The 23357-nt window shown below is 40.1% G+C and overlaps 2 protein-coding genes across 2 annotated transcripts in view; both read right to left on the bottom strand.

Annotated features, from left to right (window-relative positions):
- Positions 1–10810, bottom strand: part of lrpprc (leucine-rich pentatricopeptide repeat containing) — a 74213-nt gene extending 63403 nt beyond the window's left edge. The window contains exons 1-11 of the mRNA XM_079248575.1: positions 10621–10810; positions 9299–9501; positions 9007–9129; positions 8266–8387; positions 7983–8041; positions 7265–7351; positions 7052–7178; positions 6815–6959; positions 4893–5044; positions 4575–4680; positions 4299–4406 (exon numbers count right to left, since the gene is read on the bottom strand). Of these exons, the coding sequence (XP_079104701.1) occupies positions 4299–4406; positions 4575–4680; positions 4893–5044; positions 6815–6959; positions 7052–7178; positions 7265–7351; positions 7983–8041; positions 8266–8387; positions 9007–9129; positions 9299–9501; positions 10621–10799 (1411 nt within the window). The 5' untranslated portion in view covers positions 10800–10810. The remainder of the gene's footprint in view (positions 1–4298; positions 4407–4574; positions 4681–4892; positions 5045–6814; positions 6960–7051; positions 7179–7264; positions 7352–7982; positions 8042–8265; positions 8388–9006; positions 9130–9298; positions 9502–10620) is intronic.
- A 1362-nt stretch (positions 10811–12172) lies between these two features.
- znhit2 (zinc finger, HIT-type containing 2) lies at positions 12173–14345 on the bottom strand. Its single transcript, XM_079249108.1, has 2 exons — positions 14290–14345; positions 12173–14015 (listed from the first exon to the last, which is right to left on the bottom strand). Exon 2 carries the CDS (start codon positions 13954–13956, stop codon positions 12253–12255), a length of 1704 nt encoding a protein of 567 aa, XP_079105234.1. The 5' UTR covers positions 13957–14015; positions 14290–14345; the 3' UTR covers positions 12173–12252.
- Between the last annotated feature and the right edge of the window lie 9012 nt (positions 14346–23357).

Genomic DNA, 23357 nt, shown 5'->3' on the forward strand with positions numbered 1-23357 from the left:
TCTCCCTGCCAGTTCAAATGCTGTCAATTGGCTGACAGGAGAAAAATCCATCATTTATTAATTCCTTTAAAAACCCCAAAGAGAGACCCAGAGCTCAGCATAAATAAAGCACTTAAAAGCCAAGCTGCTGCTGAACATGTGTGACGGGGTATATTCACTAATGACTTGTGAATTCTGACAAGTTTCCGGATGTCAGATCCCTGTGACTGAGATGATTCCTCCACCATCCTGTAAACAAGCTCCTCTCCTGAAAACATCTTGAAAAACATTGTTTCCTGCAACAGAGGCAGAATTTGTTGACGGAGATATTTATTTAAGATAACTGAACTGAATGCAGATTCAACACAGATTACAAAGAAAAGCTTAAGCTGCACAACATGAAGAGGATTTAATTTTACCAACTCGTGAAAGTCTATTACTACTGACTGTTTATGTTCAATTTAATTATCAAGAAATAGAAAAATAGAAACAAACAACAAAAAGGTTTTTTTGGCATACTGCAGTAATATTATTAGGTAGAGTTATTGGACTGAATACTGGAGGGAAAAAAAATAAGATCAGACATTGTGAAAGCTCTAAGATTAAAAAAAAAATCTTTGAAATTTAACAACTGATTAATCTTACTTAGTCTTGCATTGGACTGTTGACCTGTCCAGGGTGTACCCTGCCTCTCGCCCAAGGACTGCTGGAATATGCTCCAGCTTCCCTGCGACCCTTCATTGGACTAGCAGTTAAGTAAGTAAAATAAAATAAGTTAATAAATATGTGAATAAATAAGCAAGTAAATAAATAAAATAAATTTTGAGGTGAGGTAGTACAAAGGTTTCCAACCTGAAAAGTCTCGCGACTCATTTTAATGGTACACTGATATTCATTGTGCACATTCCGGGAGCCATCATTGCTCTGAGAAAACACACTTCACTTCAACGTCCTGCTCAGATTTATGCTTTACAGTACCACATCACACCACTAGCTGGATATCAGCACACTGGCTGTTGGTCTGGGATGTGCACCATGTGCACCATTCAGCTACATCTTTAGTGCACAATATATATATATATATATATGTGGGCCTTCAGCTGATTTACCATAGATTTTACCAGCAGATAAAGAATTGGCAAAAACCACAAAACTTGACTTTGACTTTCTGGAGAATCTGTTATCATTTGATGTATTATTCTATTAATGTGAAAAGCGCCAAAAGATGAGACAAACTTGTTTATTTTAAATGAATCCCTCTACATCAGGGGTGTCACAGTTCGGTCCTTCCATCCTGCAACTTTTAGATGCAAACCTTCTTCAACACACCTGAATCACTTAGCTGAATTCCCTCTTCTGCATGTCATCCAGTTCTGCAGAGGCCTGCTAATGAGACATTTATTTGATTCAGGTGTGTTGACAAAGGATGCATCTAAAGGTTGCGGGATGGTGGCCGAACTGAGGCACCCCGGCTCTTCATGGACACAATGTACATCTCTGGCATTATCCTTGCCAACTGACCAACCCTGAATCTCATTGTCCATAAACTTTCAAAGAATCTAAATGACTTCTTTTTTTCTGACATGGGTTTGGCTTGTGTGTGACTCATTCTGGATGTTACGTTACTACTACATCATCGTGGATGTGTATAGACCATGGGCGAATGAAAACATATCTAAAATGTTAAAAACACTTTGACAAAAAAAATGCTGCCTCATCAACTTTCACGTTCATCAGATATGGTGCAAAAATAGTTCCATGAAGGACATCCCTGTGTGAGCAGACCACAGATATTGTGGCGTAAAAAAAACAAAAAAAAAACAGAGAAAGGGTCTGGAATTATAAACAAGTCCAATTTGGCAAAAGATTTGAAGAAAGCCACTGAAGCAAAGTGGCCTTTGACCCTGATCTGCCTTACAGATGCATGTGCATCCATGTATACGGGTATGCATGTGCTTAAAGCAAACCAAGCCCCTCCCATCCCCAGAGATCCCTAAGTTGGCTTAGGGAGACCCTGCCATGAGGCAAAAATCTTCGGGTCAACCATCCATACAAACTGTTTTGTTTATATTCTCCCAGAAGCTTCTGAAGTCGGCTGCTCGGCCTTGAAATACAGGAGATAATAAGTTATCAGGACAAGCGAAGAAGACAGACGTAATAACTTTCTTTTGACTCTTCTTCAGCTTAAAAAAAAAAACAAAAAACAAACATTGAAAACTGCTAAAAATAAATTGGCATTTTGCTTGATAACAGAGCAGCTCAATTCGACACGGAGCACATGCAACCGGAGGGCTGAAAGTGGAAAGGGTTGCGAGATCAAGGAGAGAAATGAAAAAACTATGACTTTCATGTCTGAGTACATTTTCTGAAAGTCAAAGTGTCTTTTTGGTCTGTAGAAAATGGAAAGTTTGAAGTCCTCTGAAATTTGCGATCTATTCCAAGAGCTCTCCTGAGAGGCCCGAGTGTGTATTTCTAAGTGTTTATGTATGTGTTTGTTTCATCTCCTTCCACTCTAACCCTCTCACGCAGGGATCAGACCTCTTTGCCCTTCACTGCCCCGGCCCAGTGAAATCTGTCCCAGCTGGACCGCTCTATAGGTCATTAATATTTGAGGAAAACTCTCCTTTAAAAGCTCTTTCTGGTACAGGAGATGTCATAATCCCCTGTACACCCACAAGAAGAAAAAAATAAATTAAAAAAAAAAAAAAAAAAAAAAAAACAGCTAAAAGAACTGCTAATAACATGTTCACCAGCAAATACAAACCGCTCCATTTCAGATCGTATGCACAGCAGCTATAGGTATTCTTATCTTCTCTCTTGGGGCTCCAAAGCACCCATTAGGATCTCACATCCGCATTAGACCATTCCCATGAAGTTTAAGTGACTCAAGGATCAAACTACTTTTATGATCTACTCAACTCCCATCAGCTACTTCCTGTAAAATAATCCTTTAAAAAAAGAACAGAGAACAAATACATGATATAAAAGATGGCATCTGCGGGTGTAAAATTAGAGAAGCATGCCAACAAGACCACTTCTTCTTTGCTCAGGCTGTTAGAGAATACAACGTTATGGATGTTCTCTTTGGAGCGTTCACTCACCATCTCACCAGGGGTATAAACACAGACTCCTTTATTGCTCTATAAACACCACGTTGCCTCCGTTTGAGTGGACAAGTAGACCGAGGGAGGCCTGAAGGCCTTTACTTGCTTATGGCATTTTAATAACCTCTGCTGCCTGGTGGAAAAGCCACTGCTTAAATATGGATTTGCCTGCAAGTGGCTTGGTCTGTGGAATCAACAACGAACAGCAGGTCTAACTTCCTAAAGTCAGCTGTTAATGCAGCTGCACAGAGGGCAAAATGGAGATCCAAGCTGAATAAGGACACATTCAGGACTGAATGGGTCCTTTTACAGGTGAAATGCTTGCAAACATGACATAACCATTGGAAAGGCCAAGTAAAACTAAATAGTCCCTGCAGAAACCACCAGATAATTGCCATCTAAGGTACTCGCCACTTGCAAGGAAACCATTTTGCTCTGAAATGTTATGACAGTGTTAAATGGCAGTCTTTACCATTTGGGCTCAATTCCCATTCTTTGTACTGGGAGCATTTGGCTCATAACACTGTTTTTGGTCAGGTTTTGATGCTGAAGGATCTGAAGGTGAAGCTCACCCTACCTATGTTTACACTGAGCCAAAAAACTCAATTGCAATTGGATAGAAAGCTCTACTGGAATGAAAATGATCCATGCATACACCTCATTCCACATGAAAAGTCCGAAACTGAAAGGATTTTCATTCGGTTTCACAGTGGAAGAACAATCCTTTCAGCAAACCGATGGTGGTTTCATATAAACTCTGAATCAGAAAGTTGTCAAGTTGGGTTCTTTCAAAAATCTTGAATCAGGATAATTTCAAACCAAATGGGATAAAAGTTTCCATGTAAACGTGGCTAGTATCAGGGGTGTCAAACTCCAGTCCTCTCGGACTACAGTCCGACAGATTTTAGATGTTTCCCTGCTCCAACACACCTGAATCAAATCACATATATCCAACAGCTTGCTGCGAAGTTCTACACAATGACACATTCATTTCTGCCTGGTGTGTTGGCGCAGAAGACCATCAGAACAGCATCATCATGTAAACAATGTGTAAGAGAAAGCGATAAAGACAGAAATGAAACAGTCCAGCACGCGCGTGTGTGTGTGTGTGTGTGTGTGTTATGGTGTCTTTGCCAGGACGATATCATTTAGACCTTAACACCACAGATCTTTTCATTTGAACTGAGTAGGGTGTGTATGTTTGTGTTTTTGTACCAGCTATGTTGTTGTCTTTCACAGGCTGTGTGAGAAGAGGCCAGAAGTAATGAGGCCTTACAGGTAAGTCGTGCTCCTTAAGTAACTTCATCAGCTCCAAAGATGTGCCTGGAAACAAACAGAAAACATCTTTTATTCAGAGCAACAAAAGTTTCAGTTTCCAATCATTGTAGAAGCTTGATAAAAATGGTGAAGCAGTTATGCTATAGAGTTACTTTAATGATTCACAAAAATACAAATAGATGATTGTCAGGTCGAAGAAAGCGTGTGCGTTACCAGTCTTCTTGGCCTCCAGGGCACAGGACAGTGTGAAGGTGAATGGTGCAGTGTGCAGATTCATATCTTGAAGCTCTTTACAGTAGCGGGCGATCTTCTCCAGTGGCTGTAGAGCATGCACACAAGTGACAAAATTACATCCAAATGTTCAACTGAAGCCTCCACATTCACTGCATCTGTGAGTGTGAAAGTTAAAGCCAGCAAACACAAACTTGCAGAAAGGCACTGACAACTGTGTGTCTAAAAACCTCAGAAATCATTCTGTGATTCAAGAGTTTTTTTTTTCTATGGCTAAAAGAGACCAATCTTCTCAGATACCGTGTCCATGTTGATGCAGTGTCTGAGGAAGAAGTTGCCCAAGTTGGAGGAGTCGTTATTCTCAGACTGCAGGGAAGGGAAAGTCTTTAGGATGGTAAAAGATGTGTCCTCCTGCCCCTGGGTTATGAGGCTCAAACACAGGTTCATGGCATCTACAAAGAAAACATATGAAGATTTTTCTCAAGCTCACATAACTACAGATTCTTGCAAATGTAGGTCCTAGCCAAGCGGCAATCTCCGGCGGTTAAAAGTGAAGCGGAAGTGCATAAAACTGCAGTTCCCGCTTCATCCACTAGGGGCTGCGAAACAGAACAAATCCCCATAGACTCCCATGTTAAAAAGACCAACTTCACGGCAGGAATAAACATGTTCACAGCCTGGTTCAAAAATCCATTTTCAGTTTATAGGTCAGGTTTACCTTCATGACAACTGTGGGGGGAGTGAATTATTTTCTAACTCGCCCGTTTAAAAGTAATTTAATCTTGAAGTTCTGCAAATTTAGGGGCGTGTCCTTTTGATTGACAGGTACCAATCTCCGGCTTCAAGTCAGAAGAATGTAGAACAACCGCGGTTTTTAGCCGGTTAACAACGTGACTTAGCTTTAGCCCGCTTACCTCCGTTAGCTGATTAGCTCCCGTTATCTTCGGGTTAGCTTGGTTAGCTCTTAGCTACAGAAAAGTCGGAGTTCGCTCGATGTCAATCATCCGCCATGACGCTCACGGCTCCCCCTCTCAGCTCCACCTCTTTGCCCATATTTGTATTTTCAGGGCGAGACGACGCGCATGACGCTGCCAACATGGCGACGGTAGGAACCGCCCACCGAGCTTCAATTCAGCTCTTCAGAAACCTACGGGTGACATCATGGAGGCTCCACCCATCTTTTTATATGCAGTCTATGCTTGTCTGCGGTGGACTGGCGAGCTGTCCAGGGTGTACCCTGCCTTTCGCCCAACGACTGCTGGGATAGGCTCCAGCTTCCCTGCAACCCTTCATCGGACTGAGCGGTTAGGATAATAAATGAATGAATGAATGATTTATCTTTAGAAAATTAAATAAACTGAATGAATGACTGGGCCACCTTCCTTCAGGTTTTCATGGTCCAGTTCTCGTGCTCATGCACCAGTTTGGGAGCTTTCAGAGGTGAACATGGGTCTGGGAGTTCGCTCTGCCTGGTCTCTGACTTAACAACCGCCCCACATGACAAACGGAAGTATCATTAAGTTTTGCAGGAACACTAGTAGACCGGGTCTGCTTTCTCTCCCCCCGTCACCCTGTCACTGGTTCATCAGTTCCCCTTCCCTGCCAACATCTCCTACATGCTGAGCACAAAGCTTTCTGCAGAAACTGCAGACATGGAGGTGTCCTGCTTCCACTGCATCACTCAGTGGGTGAAGTCACAGAGGCTACGTCAATCTCTTTATATACAGTCTATGGTCCTAACCTTTGTTTCCCAAAAGCCCTGCATGCATGTGCCTCTATGAGCCACAGCATCAACATCAGCATCTGGAAAACTACTTTTAATTTCTGCCTAAAGCAAGAGCACATGTTACGCATAGAAATGTGCAAATCCTTGCAGATCAAATGCGTCATTAAATCAGTACAGTGTCCTGTTTCATTCACAGTTGAAGCTGTTGCTGTTTGACATTATCCAACTCTGTATTTCAGTTTGAGCATAAAGAGCATCTTTGCACTGAATGATTCAGGATCCTGCATCAGCTTGTTGGTCTCATTTTAGAGAATGAATGAGTCCAGGTGGTATGATGTCTTCATATTACATTTATCCCCTGTAATATGTAAAAACACCAGACTTGATGTGTCGGACTGAGACATTATTTTAACAAATATTTGTATTTAACACGAAGAACCGAAGTGACTACCAACCACAATAAAAATATGCAATATGTTGCTGTGCATATGAGTACCTGGCACATAGCCCCTCTCATGCCTCAAGCGTTCAATCATCTCTGGTATGAGCTGTTGCTGTCCGGCCTGGGCGAGAGTGAAGATGACCTGCATGATGTCTCTGTCCATCAGACTGCAATCTGCGCTCTCTGCCGCCTCCAGAGTCTGAAAAGGTGGAACAAAGTGACGATGAAGGGAAGAAAGGGAAATGTGAGTGTGTATAAAATATGCATCGCTATTGTTCTGATGACACACACCTTTTTCATGTTGTCCAGATCTCCCTTCTCAGCGTAGGCGTTCAGCAGTGACACATAAGTGTCAGGACTCGGTTCAATTCCTGCTCCCCGCATCACTGACAGGATGTTTGCAGCACTCTCAATGTCACTGCACAATAATAAAGAAAACAGCTTGTTTACGATTAAACTGTTTATGTATGCCGGTGAATGCAGATTAAAAGCTGCAATGCTCACCCTGAACGGGCATGACCGGTCACCAGAGAGCTGAACACTGCTTCAGTGATGGGGAAATCTTTGCTCTTCATGAAACCCAAGATAGTGCTGTGAGAGCAGAGAAGGCCGTTTAACGTAGTGAAACGGGTATAAATAGTAACATTAATAATCATAAAAACATGCTTATGAAGTATTTCGCAATAACCCATGAAAATAAAAAATAAAAATGCAAAGTTAACAACAGAAAATGACAAGAAAACAATATGAAACTCATGTAACAGCGCTGCTAAAACTTAGTGAGTTTTTGGGAAGAAATATCAAATCTGCAACAAAGTTTCTTAACTGGATAAACTCGCAGTCACCAACCAACAGACTCCTACTGGAAGATCCAAGGCTTTAGTGCTGCTTACTCACATACCAGCTATGTTATTAAAAAAAGACTGATGACAAAAAGCCCTCTAAGATATCGTTTCATTTTACAAAAATTCCAGCACAAATCTCGGCCCAGAGGTATCGTATGTTAGTATGAAACCACTGGAGGTGAATGAGAAAAATATATCTATAAGTCTTATCATTATCATCTTAACATTATAAAAACATAGTTCACTGAGGCAGTTCAGAGAAGTTAGGGCCCACACACACAAACTACTTAATTAAAAGGTAGCTGCCATGAAAACGTGGACAGTGATCTGTTCTGGTAAGACTGGAAGCCGATTCCACGTCATCAGAGTTTGCTCACCTGGCTCCTTCAATATCCCCATTCTGACAGTAAGCTGCTATGAGTCTCTGGTAGGTAACCTGTTCAAAACGACAAAAAACACAATCAAACAGAGCTTGACAGCATAACTGGAGTATCGGAAATGAAAAGTAAGATTATTTTGAAAACTATAAAAACAAATAAAAATACTACATCAAACTGTACACATGTGCTTGTCTTCCATTGAAACTCGAGTGCTTCATGGGGTCAAACAAACAGTAATGTAGCTGCTTTACTTGATGCACCCTGCATTTGAGGTACTTACTCTGTTGGGTTGGACATTGGCTGCTTCCATCTTTGCCAGAAAGTCAGTCGGGGAGAACTTGAACTCATTCTGCAGATAAACCTTCAGCAAGGCGTTGTAGTGACTGACATCATACTGTGCACCTGGGGACAGCAATGTTCAATGAGTACGACTGTATAAGGTGTTCTCTGGAAAAATCGGAATGTTTCAAGCATGTGTGTATTATTGATGATCTTGCAATTCTGCTCGAGCACATGCTCTGCGAGTAACCAGCAGAGGTAGGGATAGATGTGCAGCCCTTAATACACAATACTTAAAAACATACACATACATATTTGTTTGCATTTCCTCATTGTATTTAGTCGTTGCCATGGTAATTGACATTACTGTATGTTTTCCTACCTTGCAGCTTTATTGTAAATACTGTACAAATCCGTACTGACTGAAATGTAGCCCTTTATCAGGCACTCATTGAAATACTTGGAATATTACACTTTCTACTTTGAAAAGAGTGTTACTATCATACTGGAGGATACTACAAGAGTTTAAAACGTGCACAGTTTTTTCTCAGGTTAAAAAAAAAAAGTCATACAATAGTAAGCAGGCAGCACTAACAGTTTTTTCTAATATTTATGCTGAAGACCAATCTCAGTGAAGTAGCAGCGATGTAGCCTGATCGTTTGTGACTGGTGTGGAGAACTCAGTGTGGTTCTATGACAGTTCTTTAAACAACATGAGCGTGACACATGGTGCAACTCATACCCAGCTCCTGCAACTTCTCCCACACACGGTGTGCCAGCTCGGTGCGTTCTGCCAGAGGTACTTCAGGCAGCAGGGACCCACAACTACGCAACAGCAACAAGGCCTGGTTACCGCTGGGATACCCTGCAAGTTGAGACATAGATGGCACAAAAATCTAGTTTAATGCATCTGTTGATGTGTTTAGTAAATGTTTTTAATAAATCAAGATATTCCCAGTTTCTTTACACCTTCTTAGTGGACATCTACTCATAAATCTGGGTTATGACTTGCGGTTCATGATCTGTCCACCTACCAATCCTGCAGATATCATGGAAGATGCGTAGCAGCAAGGTCTTTGTAATGCGGCCAGTCCTCCTCACAGAGCTGTCCAGTTTGGCCAGGGCCCAGTCAAACTGCTGCACCTGTTTGGATCGCACCGCCGTGATGGCTTCATCCTTCTGCTCTGTGGCCACAGCATAACTACGCACACATCCCGCTGCATATGGCCACACACGGCTGATGGATTACAGAAGGAAGAAGATGAAAAGAAGCAAAAAAAAAAAAAGAACTTGATTATTAAGAAAAGTAAGGACCAAAAACAGGGGGGGGGGGGGGGGGGGGCAGAGAAATACAAAGCTCTTTTTGGTACTTGAGAAAGAGCATATGTGATTGTGTGTTGTACACAAGGCTGGATTATCCAATGGGCATTATGGGCACAGGCCCAGGGGCCTACTTGGGGCCTATGTAGGGAAAATACCAGCAGTTTGGACATAAAACAAAATGTACATAAAAACCAGATAGTTACACCACAGTGTCCAGTGTGTTGCTATTGGTACCATTGGCTGAGAGATGTTAGTAATGTTGTTTCACAGTGTATCATTCACAATTTTCACAATGTTGTGGTGGGAAAGGGGGCCCCTGGAATACTCGGGGCCCAGGAACCTGTGCACTTTTAATCCGGCCCTGGTTGTACAGGCATTTAAATTGTAACAAAATGGCCTAGTATAGAGTGTGTTGAGTGTGAAACAGCACAATGTTGCTGTGCAACATGTTCTAATGGCTAAACCACCTATTTAGATGCTGTTTGCAGTTTAGTTAAGTGCTGTGACCTTGAAGGAAAGAAGACCCAGTAAAGTAACCCATGACTGCCTGATATACATTATTCTGGCATGAACAGAGACACATTTTATCTCCCACTTCATTATTAAACAAATAACAGAGCATGAATTTCATTCATTTGCATCCATGTGGTTCCAGTACTAAGACAAGACTGGTGGAGCTAAAGGTTAGCATCACATGGTTAAAAACGTTTAGGATCAAGACAGAATGGTAAAAACAAGTGTATTCAGGTAAATTAACTTTATAAATCTAAGTGACTGTAGCTGCTTAAAGGTGTGTATTCACACAGATTGCTGGCTAGATAAGTTACACAACGTGTCATCATCACCTTGCATAAAACGGAGACATCTTTAGTAATCCAGGAGCTAACGACTTGCGATGCATTAAAGAAAACATTCTATAAAGTCAACATTTTATCATTAAAAATGTATGTTATGTTTGACTAAACACGTGTGTGCCTTTGGCTGTCATTGAAGCCCAATGACATCTCTGCTGGACGCATGGATCATGTTCTACCTGGAGACGTGGTCAGAAACAAGGCTTTTCTGTCCAGAACCAACTCCGGTCCTTCTGCCACCGACAGCCCCGCTGTAGAGCCGGCTAAGCGGCAGGCCATTCCTTTTGGTCCCGGTGATCTGACGCAAACCCGAAGGCGAAAACTTAAGTAACCGGGCTGATCTCAAAAGCGCAGCCATGTTTTCACAGCATGGAGAAGCTTCCGTACCGCGTGACTTCGTGACAGAAAGAATTCTCGCGAGATTAACGACCCACTTTACATTGCGCCACTCTTGCACAACCGAAGTACCTATTGTTGATGCCCCCACCCATAAAGGATATTAAAATGTTTTTGTTTTTTTTTTAATTTTCAGATGTTTTGTTTATGATTAAATTAGATTTAGATTTCTATCTGGGAGCCCAACAAGCTGGGTTGTAACAAAGAATCATCAATAAGAGACGGTTCTATTGTCTGACTCGAGGTCTGTGGTGGGATGGATTAAAACTGTGAGGAGAGATGGAAAAATAACAAAATAACAGCTCTACAACTGCGATCATCCTCAGATTCAGCGAAAAGAAATAGTACAACCGGCCAAACAACAACAAACAAACAAGCACAACAAACAGAAAAAGGACCTTCAAGAGAGAGCTACCTTGTTGTAATAAAAGCCTGAAATATTCTCCTGCCTAATTGGTCTGAAGCAACAGGTGGCAACAACATAGAAAATTTGGTATATATACTCATTTATTCGTTTTCTGAAACACTTAATCCAATTCAGGGTCACGGGGAAGCTGGAGCCTATCCCAGCAGTCATAGGGCGAAAGGCAGGGTCAGAGGCGCCATATGGGGGGGAGAAGTTAGGAAGATCCTAAGGGCCCAATAGCTTGATAGGGGCCCAAAAAGATGTACAAACTAAATAAGAAAATCATTACCCTTCATTAAGAATAATAAATACTTTTTTCAAAGGTAATAAAATATAGCAGTAATATAAACTGATAAACCATTTATATCAAAGTAACCTAGTTAGATGTATGCACTGTGATTTAACCCTTTATAGGGCACTCAAAAACACAGGTTTTTTCTTTTTGTTTTAAATAATGCCATAAACAGAAAATAAAAGGTTCGGCCTGTTTTAAAGGTTATTTTCTTGCAGTACATTTTATTTCTGCCAATATATAGAAAGGTTCTTCCAGCATGATTTGTGTTTTAATTCAGAGCCATCATAAGGCAAGGGGTGGGGTTAGTCCCTGAGCATGTAGCATGTGTTGTAGTGGGCATGTTTATCATGAGGCAATAAATTATCTTTTAAATTAAGATTACAGGTTCAAGATAAACTAAAAAGCATTCAGTTCGTCAGTTCATGCATTTCTATCTCATTTTTAAAACACTGCTTTACTTCATAAAACGCTTGTGCAGTTTGAAATTTTAAGTTTTACTTTATAATTCCACATTTCTTCAAATTAATCACATTTCCATGGATGCAAGTTTTTAATAACAATAGTAGAATTTATTTATATTGTGAATTTCATCTTGACACATATGTACATATTAAGAACAAACTAAAATCAGAAACAGATCGCTATTAAAGATTTCATTCATTTTACTCCAGCATGACTTTTAACAAACATCCAACAACGAGAAGAAATATTTCACTAACTCAATTCTTCAATCAGCTTTCTGCTGCCTTTCCTCTTCCTCAAATTCTTTTCAACTTCAGTATTTGATTTCTCCATCCCCTTTCTCACACTCTCTCTTCTACTGTGTTCACTCCACAACTCAAAAGCCAGTCTACGAATCTGGTGTGCATTGTCCAACAGCCAGGCTTGAAAAAATTCACACTTCTTGCTGGCAAGGAAGTACTTCTGTCTCCTCACCCCTTCCTCTCCCTCTTTAGACAGGGCTGTCCTGGTCTCAGACAGCACAGAGCGCAGCTGACTCAAAGCTGCCAGGCAGTATCCAGTAGCATCCTGTCTGTCTCTTCCGGTCATGATGTGAGCCACAGCTTCCACAGATCTGACTGGAGCTTGAGGATCATCCCTGTCGAGGTAGCCTCCATTAAGAATGAGAGCTTCTCCACAGTTTAAGGCTTCCTGGACAGAGCTGAACACCCTGCTGGAGTTCAGTGCCTCTGACAGAGCGATTATCATGTCACAGAACTCAAACCTGAGCGAATCAGTGTCACCATTCAACCGGCACAAGGTAAAGGCATAGCCATAAAGTGCATTTACTAAACTGTAGCACACCAGAGGTGACGGATTTGCACACAAGTTACTCAACTTCGGAATTTTGGCAGATATTGGGGGAACTCTTTCCACAGATGAATGTCCCTTATCTGCACTTTTCTCCTTTCTTCTTCTAACTTTGACATTTTTCATCTTTGGAGCTAAATTGTCTAGTTTCTCTCCCCCTTCTTCTGACGGCTTGACCTCACTGTTACAGCCCACTTCATCCTCAAACACCTCCACTAACACTTTCCCATCCTGTTCATGCTCCTCCCACCAAGGTTTCCACAGGGGAACTAGCCCACCAAGAGCTCCACCTTTCATCAAACCCATAAACACCTCTTTCTCTTTATTGTTAAGAAGATCCCACAGCTCCTCTTCTGAAAGTTGATCAACATCCAACCCTGACAGCCGGTCTGCCAAGTCCAGCTCATCCTCTTCACTCTGAATATCCTCAGCAGTGTCTCCAGGCAGTAGTTCTCCTCCTCCAATCTCTTCAAGTCTTTTCAAAATGTCCTCAAACTCTGTTACGTCCTCCTGTCCAGACTGCTGGAGTTCTGCTAATCTCGACAAAAGCTCCATAACTTGCACCTTTTTTGTTTCTTCTTCTTCCTCTTCCTCCTTATCTGTGTCACTGCCTACAATCCCTACTTCTTTCAACAAACTCTCCATCCCCCCACGTGTATTTTCTGCTTTTTGTCTGAGTCCCATCAGAATCTCTTGCATTTTCTTTCTGCCCTCTGCTTCTGTTTTCCCCATCTCCTTCAGCTCACGAAGAACAGACTCCTTGTAAAATTCCTCTGAACACACAGAGTGTTCTGGGCTCTGATAACAAGTCAACCCACAGTAATGCAGGTTGCAGCGAGGACACGTGTAGCAGGAGGGTTTACATTTGCACAACATGCAGACTGCACTCCTGGTATTACTCGCAGCCTCGGTAGACTTTTCCTCCTGTGTCTTGGCTGGAGAGAGAAACTCCTCTTGTCCAGATGCAGGTCCTCTGGATGGGAGCAGAATTCCCTCTCTGGTCACCGTGTCCGGTTCGGTGTCGGTCCATTCCTCCTCTTTTGGACCTGTATCTGTCAGAAGACGCCTCACGGACGGAGGAAGTCTCCGTCTAATTAGTGGATTCATTGTCTGCAGAACGGAGCACGGTGTTGGTAGGGAGCACGTAGGGACGGTATGGGGAACGTCTGTAACATAAAAAAGTGAAGAAATAACATAAAATCTGTAATGTTTACAGTTTGACTGATTTAGCATTGAGGAAGAGGTGAAAATAACATAAAATCTTTAATGTTCAGAGTTTGACTGATTTAGCATTTTCACTGCCTTTAACCGAAGGCAGTGAGGAAGAAGAATTACCCCAAAGAAAAATAAACCAAAGTGAAAAACGCTTCCCCAGTAGTGCAGCCGAAAGGCTCCGTTAATAAATTACGTTTACAGATGAAATGTTAAGGAATTACTTACAACTCTAACTGTAGCATTTGCAACGAAAATCTTTCATGCTTTTTGTTCCGGCGACGACGCTAAATGTCGCAGGTAGATGACGTATGTTTCTCTAGGCTTGCTTACAAATTCAACACTGTACTTACAATATGACATAAATCTATGGAAGCCCATTACCGCCACTTGAAAAAAAATCTTGCAAACAATCTCATAATTATGAGATTGAAAGTCATTATTATGAGATTTAAAGTCATAATTATGAGATTATTCTTTATTTACAGTTGTGCTCATATTTATTCATACCCTTTCATTAAAGAAGGGAAAAACAGCTGCCTGTAAAATAAGCTTAAATGGACTAAAGTAATAATAAATAAAACATTTATGAAAATCATTACATTGTTTTCTAATTCTGGTTCAATAGATTTTTTTTTTTAAAAAAAGCAAACAAATAAAATAATTGATTACATATTACATCAGTCATAAACTAATATTTTGTTGAACAATTCTTCAATGTTTCTGCTGTAGTCAGGTGTTTTCTGTTCCTCTCAGTCAGACTTCTGCACCTGTTGACAGGTATTTTGTCCCACTGTTCAACAGAAAAGTGCTCAAATTTCTCCAGGACCAGTTGGTTTGTTTATTTGTTTTTTTCTTTCTTCAACCCAATTAAATGAAAAAACAGTGTCTTATATTACTAAACTATGTTTTTGCAAATGTTTAGTTATTGTTCCTTTTTTAAGTCTCCAGTTATTTGAGTAACTGTTGTAAATTCAGCTTTTTCTTTAATAAAAGGGTATGAATACGTATGAGCACAACTGCATTTATTGAGAATTACTCTTTCTTTTTTTTTTATTGAACAACAATGTACATACATACGGCATATTGGTTGTCGTATACATTTAACTTAAAACAAGGCCGTCTGACAGGAATGAGAGCCTAAACACACACACACATACACACACACACAAAAAAGAAATCGATTAGGAGTCCCTGTCTAGTAACATGAACAAGTCCATCAAGGAAAAAAGTCTTTGGGAATTTTTTGTTTTCATATTTTGAAGAGGTTTTGTGAATGTTCTGAGATCATTTTTCCATCCATTGATTTGGGGCTTAGTTCTGGCATATTTACATCAATGTATAAAATGTGGGACCAACAGGATCAGGTTGTTTACAAGAAATTCCAAGTTCTTCTCTTTTAATATAACACCAGTTTTGATTAAGCACATAGCCAGAGGGTACATCGTGATATTCTTTAAGTGGAGGCAACCCTGAAAGGCAGTCCAAAAATCCGACACGTCTGCAATAAAAAAATAAGTGCTCTGTTGTTTCGATTTCTTTTTGACAGAATCCACATGAGTTATTGTTGAATTTCCTATGTAGGAAGTCGTTAGATGGGTAGATATCATTTAGGATCTTGAATGATACTTCTTTGGTTTTGGGGAAAATTGGATAAGACAAATCTTTTCCTTATTTTTCTGGATGTTTCTATGTCATATTCCTTCAGAATACCACCTAATTCTGATCTTAGGCTTGCTTACAAATTTAACCCTGTACTCACAATATGACATAAACCAGAACAGAAATAATGGCAAGAATAGAAAAATTGACAATAAATGTTGTATTTTAATCTATCCATTGAATCTTGTCAACTTAAGTTTTGTGTGTAATTTATTTGTAAAAGGCCACTGAAAAGACTACACAGAATAACATTTAAGGCATATATTACATTTAAATGTCATATTAAACCCATGAAGTAATTTAACTCTTTTCTTTTTTTTATTTGAGCAGTTGTTAAAAGGTTTAAACTAGTTTTATTGTAATATTTTTTTATTTTTTTATTAAAATAAAAAACGCATTTTCCCATTTACTCCTTTAGTACTTCGTGTTTATCACAAGCTAATAACAATAACAAAAATACTTTACCTAATATATGCTTTCCTGTCCAAAACAGTGAAATTATTCTTGAATCCATGTAGATGCAGACCTTGAAAAAGTCTGCCTTAACTAGTCAGTTGTCCATAATGGTAAAACTGGTTAAATGTTACCGACTAATACAAATGATCTGTATGCAGATAATGACCAACTGAAGTTTCATATTTGTAACATCTGACCTCAGAAATACCCACAAAGAATCATTTCTAATGTCAGGACAGATGTTTCTAAATTTTGATATTTTACAGTAAATGTCTCAAAACACTTGTGTCACAATGTAAACTTCAAATGTTATGTTGCTGAAGTAAAAGATCTTTCTTTTTTTTATGTGTGTGTGTGTGTGTGTTTGTGAGACCTAAACCACACGTCAAAAGCTTGTGTACATTTTGTCACATGACTAACAGCTTCCACCAAACTTTCTGCCAATTTGTGTGAGCATTTTGCATGGCTGTGTATGTGTGTATCCTCCTGAACGCACTGTGTGTCTGCATCTCCCGTAGGGCTGTTTGCTATGAGGTGATTGTCTCCTGTAGGGGGTCAAGCATGGTAAAGGTCATGCAGGTGGGGAGTTGTCAGATGGCTGTCCACCCCTCACTGGGCTAAGGGGCTCTCGTGCCGCCTGTCAGAGCCTGTGGGGAAAGAGGGAGGAGAAGGAATGTATGAGGATGACGTGTGCCATGCTGTCTTGGCTCCGCCCCTGGCAGCCGAGACAGCAGTCCTGGGTAGGCAGCTGCCTTTTCTTATCTCCCTTCTCCTTCTCTGGCATGACCTATGACATGTTAGTACCCGAAAACAAGATCCATCAGCTTACTTACTTACACACTGTTACATAGATGATATGAAGTAAAATGTTGTACATGTGAAGAGATTCTGGATGTAAAGAAACTATTTCCCAAACATTCTTTTAGGTATTTTATGTAAAAATATAGATAGAAACAAAGTTTAAGCTGAAATAATGACATAAAGTTGGAGTTCAACAACGATATCATGCAGACCATAACCACTTACTATAATGTAATAATGTTCAGTATGTGTTATAATGTTCCCAGAAACACAAATAAGTTATGTTTGATTTCATGAAGAAGTTTAGGAAATTTTGCTGCATTTTAAAATAGGGAATAAATGAACAGATGCACATTGTACAGTTAAAGTAAACCTGGCTGATCTGTTTTACAGGAGTCTTCTGGCTGAGACTGCAATAGCAGCAAAGAACACTGATTCATAAATATGAAAATCCTCTGATAGAACTGAAGAACGAAAGCAAATTCAAGAAACACATTTTAACTTCACAACTAAATGCCAACACTTGTAATGTCTGTGTCTCAACATGGTCCTCACAAAGATAGAGGCTGCAGCACACACACACACGCAGACACAGTCACATCCTGCAGCCTGCCACCAGCTGATAGGTGACAGGAAACAGGCTCTGCCTTTTGGGCATGTCCAGCCCCGGCATGTCTGGAGATGTCCACAGTACAACAGCAGGGTATGTGTTTTGGTAGTGTGTGTGTGTCTGCTGTAAAAGAGAATAGATTTATGTTGATGTGGGCTGTGCTGTCACATGTCAGCTCAAAACAGTATGGCATTTTAAGACATCCAGTAGAGAGTCTTTGTGTGGGTGGGTGTGTGTGTGTGCACGTGTGTGTAAAATGGAAGATCTCCCCTTATATCCAGGTTATTTCTGAACTACTATCATGGTTTTAGTTACACTTTCTGATTTTTATGTTTAGGTTCCATCTTTTTCTATGTGCTAGACTCTTATAAGATGCTTTTGCTTTTAGTTTGACGATGATTATGTTTAATATCTTTTGTTTATTTCCTCAGTCTTGCTTTTTGATCTTGATACACATCTAGCCAAAAAAGTATCCCACCTATGCCATCACTGTGGTTGCAGTCACAGGTTTAAAGTGCATTTTACTTTTGAGAGGAAAGCAAATAAAACAGGCAGCAATAATGTTTGAGTGTTCCAGATTTGTTTTCTGTTTTTATCTGATAAATTATTTTTCTTACTTCCCTTTAGGTCTCTATTTTATTTGAGACTAAGGATTTCAGACTTATTTAGTCCAATTATGATACGAGACTTACAAAAACAGGTAAACAATAAAGGAAATAAATGGAATGTGTAGTTTTACACTTTAGGGTCTTGTAATAAGTGTTGAGAATAAACTCATTGCCAGCCTTATTTAGCATGAGACTTAGCATCATTATAAGTGAAAAAATAAATATATGAGCGAGGCAATGAGTGTCAGGGAGTGTGTGTGAACTGAAACCTGCCGTAGCAACAACCCCTAACCCCCCTTTATCCTTCCATCATTCGACTCCCTTTTTCATGAATGAACCCCAGGATGTGAGTTTAGCTTCCCTAGCATAAAAGCATCAATGTACTCCTTCAATTATTTATCTCCTGGATCTATCATTTTTACTTCCTGACTAGAAGGCATCACTGTTCTCCACAAACATCTCCTCCTCCTCCTGTCTTCTTCCTGGTGACCACCTTTGCCAGGTCACTCAATCCACAGACAAATTCTTGTTTCTTGTACAGCTCCTCGATCCTTCTCGACCAATGAACCGTCGCTCCCCGAGTGTGTGTGTAAAAGTGTGTGTGCTGAGTGCAGCGCGGCGTGTGATGTGCTAAAACACAGGTAGATGGAGCGGTAGCCTCTCAGTGACCTAAAGCGGCTGTTGACAGCAGTGTCAGTAGAAACAAGCAGAGAGATAGAAGAAGAAACCTCACACCACTCAAAAAGTCAACCTCCTCTCTGACTCTTGTCTTTTTGTCCAAATTAGTCCAGTGCATCGCAGTAGCCTTACACCAGTGGATTTGAAGTATCCAGAGTTTCTATTTCTGCTGGTGTGCACACACACAGTTGCCAGTTGTCTAGTATTTCTTTCTTTCTATCTTTTCTCACCTTTCCTCTTTCTGGATCTGTTTTTTTTTTTCTTTAAAACTCCATAAAGTTGTCACTGTAATTATCAAACGTCAGTAAATATTATTACACTAGAAAGCTGGTTTATGTCCCGGTAAATGGCGCCATATTTATAAAGAAAATGTATGAATATAGAAGTTTAGTATGTGGGTTGATTCCTGTTTAACTCTGCTTCTCTGCTCAACTAAAGATTTGTCTTCAGCAACTTTTTTAAAAATCCAGTTTATGGGATAAAATGTTTTTACATCAAGGGAAATTGACTGCCTGAGTTAAAATATAGAAATGCATTTATTTGTTTGTGGTGATTTATATTTATTTACAGTTAATTCATCATTTAAAAATGGCAAAATCACAGACTTTAATCCTGAAGCATCACTGACATGTCTGTTTCTGCTGGTTTCTCCTTTAAAAATGAACAAACGCTTACATAAGACAATTAACATTAGCTTTGGTGCTTTTTGTAGAATGTGTTCAGAGGACTTTACACAGAAATTGCCACTGTTTTAATGTGTATGGGGAAAAAAAGCAGGCGGAAATTTGCAAAATTTTCCGACATCTTCAAAATCAATCATCATCATTCATTGGTCCTATGACAAGTAATACAAATTAAAAACACTCTGAACTCCTAAAAATGAACATAAATCAAACTAAAAATGGAATATTCCCTGAAAATCTGGCTTTAACTTGAACATTATCTTGAACCACATAACCCTAATTTTTGTGTATTTCTTTTTATACCCAAAATCTCTTAAATAAAATAAGTAAAACTTAAAAGTGGAACTCTACATTGAGGTGAAATGGTGAAATGGCATTTTTCTTTAAGATATAAACTGAACAAGTTTTTTTTTTTTTTTTCCCTTTTTGAACATTTGTGTTTCTTCATGAGGAGAAATGCCTCTGTGAGCTTGTCCTGTTTTTGCCTTCTCCCTCTCCTTCTCCATCTCACCATTCCCACAGGAGCAAACCTGAGACTGGCTGTATATCAGTGTATCACCCGCCTCCACCTGTCTAACGTCCAGCCCCACCTCCCTCCAACCCCCACGAGAGGGAGCAGGGGATCAAGAAAAGGGGAAAGAGTAGAGAAAGAAGTGAGGCAGTGAAGGAAAGAAGTGTGTCTGTGTCCCAAAGGATCAGTCTCTGTCTGTCTAAATCAGGAAGTGAGAATGTGACGGCAGGAGAAGCAGAGCACAGGCATCCTTTTAGTAAGTGTGTGTGTGTGTTTGTGTGGACCCTGTTGAGCTGAGGTGTCATATATGTGAAGCTCACAACTTCACACTAGTGGCAACCAGGGATGATGCTCTAAACCACGGAAACGCCAGAAACAACCTTGCTGTGATATGTAGTGTGTCAGTGTGTGAACGTCTTTTGGGATACTGGATGGAGATTAATACCACTTTTTAGAGTCTGAAAGTGAAAATGTTTTCAAGTATGTCATCTTAGAAAAAAAAAGTAAGAGGAGTGTGACATTGTCTCATCTGGACCCTGATCTATACACACATATGCAGGCCACTGGAAGCTCTCAGCTGTAAGTCAGAGCTATGTTCATGAGCTTTAATGTTAAGTATAACATTCATTTATACAGTATTTCTTCAAACATCATTGAAAACTGCTTTTCAGAAAGACATAGAATAAAAAATGACTCATAACCTGAAACTTAAACTAAGGACCTACTGGGCAGGAAAGCAATAATATCAAATAAATAAGAGTAAAAGGTAGAACAATTAGTCCTTCTCAACTAAACGGTCATGCATTGAATACAATGTTTTTGTCTATTTGAATCAAATCTGGCCTATTATCAAAAAGCAGATATTTAGACTTAAATGCTTTGTTACTTTTTGATTGCCAACAAGTTTCACACATTGTCATAGTTTCGCTTCCCACTTTGCTATTTCATGTTTAACTTTCTGCAAACCTACTGCTGACGGTTTGGGCCAAATTATTGGCCCTCCTAATTTATAATTACAGAATTTGAAATATATTAACAAATAAGTAGTAAATGATCATCAGTATGATTTGATGGAATGTCAGTGTTGTTGATTAGAATAAGGTTTTCATAAGCTCGCTGAGCGTATGTGCTGTTCTCACCAAAACAGAGATAAATTCAAATTTTACAGTAAAATGCAGTCATCAAAATCTTAAAACGTAGTTCATATGTTATCACAAAGCTTCACACGTATGGGACTGTGTGTGTATGGACATGGAAGTGAGAAGAAACTCAGACAAAGTCTGTAAAAGAGACACAGGTTGACCTGCAGCCTGCCTTCAGGCTGATCTGGAGGAGTTTGGAGCAGTGGTTTCAGTTTGCATAACGCTCATGTTCAGAAAAAAAACATATAAAAAATCTAAACTCTACCCATGGATTGAGGAAACAAGAGAGGAATGTTTGGGAACATGATGCATCAATTGCTTTTTAGAGAGCAAAATGAAGCTCAGACATTTGTTGTACAGTACAGCATGGCAGTGGTACTATCATGGTATGGGATTGTTTGTTGCCTCTGAAACTAGTTGCTTGCCAGAAAGTAAAAATGTTACTCAATGTCAAGAAACTGAAAGCAGGACTACTAAAAGCACAAAAGAAGGGTCTGAAAGGAACAGGGAGTCAGTAATTCACTCTTTATGGTTGCCAAACAAAAACAAGTATAATTTGAGCAGCCAGCGGGTTCCGTCACATCCATCACCCCTGCCAACAAGGATGTCTTAATGCACGGGCTTACCTGGGTTGAAGCCCAGGGGTCCACAGAGTTTAGGGGCCTTTCCTTTTTGGGACAAAATGACCTAAAAAGCCTAACTGTTATATAACTTGTAAGTTCTGCTCAAACAGCATCTTAAACAAATCTGAGAGTGCTGAATGATCCAAATGAACCCACCATGCCAAATCCCACCCAACACCCCCCACCCCACCCCCCTCCCTGTGTGCAAACTCAAAATGCAAAGCCCAGCTCTTTGACATGGATGCGCAATGGCGCATGTACAACAGTCACACGGGCACAGCCGAAGCCGGATCTGTTATGTGCCCATTCTGCGTGTGCAGTTTAGAGTTTTCCAGGACAGTGTAGTGTTTTCGTGAAAGCATCTGCAGGTTTTCATATGTTTTGGCTGCAGTGTCTGAAGAGTCACGTTAATTAAACCATGTCAAGGAAGTATGGCTTTACAGGGTTATTTGATCTGTTGCTGCTGTTATTTATTCATTCATTATTGTACTCAATATTGTTCACAATGGTCATGTTATTAATATGTCAATCCACTTAAATAAAAAAAACCTCAGTGTACATCTGGACGGGACAGGGCCTGCAGAACTTCTCAGGGACCCAAAGGCGGCCCTGCCCGCCAACCATTTCATAAACCCATTTAGCATAACTCGACAGGATGTAATGTGTTAAGGACCTACCAAATATGAATTCTGTCAGTTTTGGTGCAGAGACCATGTATTTCTCAGAAGATATGAGTAAATCATGTTTCATGGTGGGAAGGCTTTTTTCATGGTAACACGATTTGTCCTATAAGAGAAATTTCACTACTGTTTGGTCGTCAACTTGTCTTAAAGTTTCCCACCAAATTTAGAGTCTTTGACAAATTTAGAGTCAGTCAAATGAAACCTCTCAGACTAGTTCGTCCAAACACAACAGGTGTAAAAATGGGGTGTAAATGGGCGTAAACTCAATAATGGTGGTCACCCTGTTGCCATGGCAATGGGTGTTTGCATTTTTTTTTGCTTGTCTTGGGATTTTACACATGTGTGCCAAATTTTGTTGTCCTACATCAACGTACACATTCGGGACCTAATTTATTTAGGTGTTTTTTCTCACTCTAGGTGGCGCTGTGGAGCCATTTTTGCATTCGACTCTGCACAGACCATAGATCATCAATTTTTTCACCGGTCTTGTTGTGTGTGCCAGATTTTTACAACTTTACATGGGTGTTTAGGGGGTCATATTTGCGCTCAATTTTTTTAAAATTTATAACTAGAAACTTATGGCTGCCTCCTATTGGTTGGTGTCTCTGGCTTTCTGAAGCTTACATGTCAGTTTCCTCAGCACACACACAAACACACCTTACAAAATAACAGACACTTTCTCTTTGTGGATAAATAATTAGATCGACACTGGGACATCTCTTTGTCCCCTCACATATTCAGCCACATGAATGTAGGCCAACTCGCTGTCGGCTTCACTTTCTTCCCAGCACGGTCCAAACAACACACAGTCATTGTTTATCAGCCTTTACCTAACTCTT

Source organism: Telmatherina bonti (genome assembly GCF_933228915.1).
Source record: "Telmatherina bonti genome assembly, chromosome: 11".
Classification (NCBI taxonomy): domain Eukaryota; kingdom Metazoa; phylum Chordata; class Actinopteri; order Atheriniformes; family Telmatherinidae; genus Telmatherina; species Telmatherina bonti.